The sequence below is a fragment of the Penaeus chinensis genome, chromosome 10, assembly GCF_019202785.1.
Source record: "Penaeus chinensis breed Huanghai No. 1 chromosome 10, ASM1920278v2, whole genome shotgun sequence".
Taxonomy (NCBI): domain Eukaryota; kingdom Metazoa; phylum Arthropoda; class Malacostraca; order Decapoda; family Penaeidae; genus Penaeus; species Penaeus chinensis.
The window spans coordinates 334526-337025 of NC_061828.1; the positions used below are offsets into that span (position 1 = coordinate 334526).

The 2500-nt window shown below is 42.9% G+C and overlaps 1 protein-coding gene across 1 annotated transcript in view; it reads right to left on the reverse strand.

Annotated features, from left to right (window-relative positions):
- The window catches only part of LOC125029521 (skin secretory protein xP2-like), an 8840-nt gene extending 8298 nt beyond the window's left edge, over positions 1–542 (reverse strand). Inside the window, exon 1 of the mRNA XM_047619458.1 lies at positions 511–542. Within this exon, the coding sequence (XP_047475414.1) occupies positions 511–542 (32 nt within the window). The remainder of the gene's footprint in view (positions 1–510) is intronic.
- Positions 543–2500: the final 1958 nt, after the last annotated feature.

The following is a 2500-nucleotide window of genomic DNA, read 5'->3' on the forward strand; positions in this document are numbered from 1 at the left end:
GGCGTGAACATCAGCGGAAGGAAAGACAATTCGCGCCGCTGACCAATCCATCTGATGGCAAAAAAGGGCGTTGTTGTTGTGGCCTCTGGATACAGCATACTTATGTTGAAACAGACGCTTAGTAAGATTGGCGTTCGTCTCGCCAAAATATTGCTTATCACAGGAGGTACAAGAAACAGTATAGGTGCCCACCTTCGAGGAAGAGGGAGGACCAGGTTGCGACGGAGAGTGTTCACCTCACTTGGCGAAAGATCAGCCTGCAGTAGAGAGTGTGAAGAGGTTGGCGGAGGGAGTAGATCTCCTCACTGTAGGGCAGACTCAGGAGCCCTATCCCGCTTTTAACTCCCTTCCTCTCCCTCTTCCTCCTTCCGTAAGGATAAGGATAAGTCCGATATGCGAAGCTGAGCTTCGCCCGGGCTATGCCCACGAGGGGAGCCCGGCCTATGCCGACTAATACCGACTCACTAACGTGTGTCAGCTGGTGCTGACTCGGCTGAGCTTAGTCCTTACCCACCGTGGTGCCCAGATACAGGAGTAACCATGCGACAATTGCAACTTCTCGCGTCTGGGTGGGGCGCGAACCGCCGACTCCTCGGCCGACATGTTACCACTGTACTAGCCCGTAGGCTACCTCCTTCCGTGCGCAACCACAACCTCAACCAGATCCCATCTTATGATCTTTCCATAGCGCAAGCGTCCCTAATCCTAATCCTTCCCCTCATCTCATTGGTTCCGGACTTCCGTCACATGACATCTGTCGCCTTCACCCTGCCATGACCGCGGCTCCTTTGTCGAAAGAAGCGGCAACGTGCGAGCTGGGGAGGAGATGTCATGGCCAGTGTTGATAATTCAAACGTGGTGAGATCACCAGCGCACATCTCCCTGGAAGTCCTGTCGCCGACAGGGAGAAATCTGTGATCGACGCGGGCAAGGGACACCAGCGACCTTACTCTTATTTCAACCTTGTAGTCTCGAGGTTAGCCGAGGGCACCACCGTTGCCATGGGCAGTGAAGTCCGTGCACGGGGGCGCCAGCGATGGCGCCTGGCAGGCTGCCTTTTACGAACACAACCTCCCTCGTTAGCCGAGTGCGACCCGCAGCCCGGGCATAACGACGCGCTGGCCGAGGAGATGGCTCACGCCAAAAAAAACACTGTCATGCCAGGGTTGCGGCAAACACAGATGGTGCGGGGCCACCCTTTCCAGCTTTTATCCTCTTTTCCGCCTCCCTGTCATCTATGCCCCCAACTTTTACCCCGCATGTTGGGTTAAGCCCCGACCCTTTTCTCTCTTACTAAATCATCTTTTTGATCCCCCTCCTTTATTCTTCCCCTCTCCCGCCTTCCACCCCCCCCCCCCCCGGCAACGTGTCTTTTCTTTTAATTTCAGTTAGTTAGTACTTTCCTCTTCAGACCTGAGGATTCCGAAACTTTAGTCTCACTTTCACTAAATCTAGTTTTACATTGTGGGTTTTTCTCCCATATATATATATATATATATATATATATATATATATATATATATATACACACACACATACACACACATACATATATATGTGTGTGTTTGTGTGTATGTTTATATATACATATATATGTATACATTTAAATATAGATAGACAAATAGATAGATATATATAGATAAATTTGTATGATATAAACATATATATATGTATATATATATATATATATATATATATATATATATATATATATATATATATATATATATATATATTTATTTATTTACTTATCTATTTATATATACATATATACACACACATACACACACAAACAAACACACACACACACACAGACACACACACACACACACACACACACACACACACACACACACACACACATATATATATATATATATATATATATATATATATATATATATTGAAAATTAGAAAATAAAAGTAGGAACTTCTTTCTCCGAAGGAAGCAGAAGAGATAATTTTGTTAGAAGAAAAAAAAAAAGTGAAAGATCGACAGCAGAAAGGTGAAAAGTGGATCTAATGGCGAGTGAAAGTCAAAAAGAATACAAAACAGGAAGTGGGATTTGGATGACTGGTATTTTGAAGCGAAAACGAAAATATTTCTCTGTTGTTTATTTTTGTTTTGCGACCCTTTGTTTAGTCAATTACCCATTCGAGGGCAAGGCGTATAGAGAGGGATTTGCTTGCTGGAACAAGTTAATAGAATTATGCAAACTGTGTGTAAAAGCAAATTAATATCTGTACAGAAATAAAAGAATTAATAAAGAAAGAAAAATAAAGAAAATACAGTCATAGTAGTTTGACCTATGTATGTACATTTATTCATATTGTTTACATTTGCTTTGCAGATGATTTGATGTGAATTATTCTTCGTGATGAATACACTATGAGAGTAATGATAAAGTGCTCTGCCATGTCAAGTTTAATTGAAACGGAGCGAGCAAAGCCCGTAGACTTGCATGGGAAATTTAATAGTTCAAACGTTTATTAATCAAAC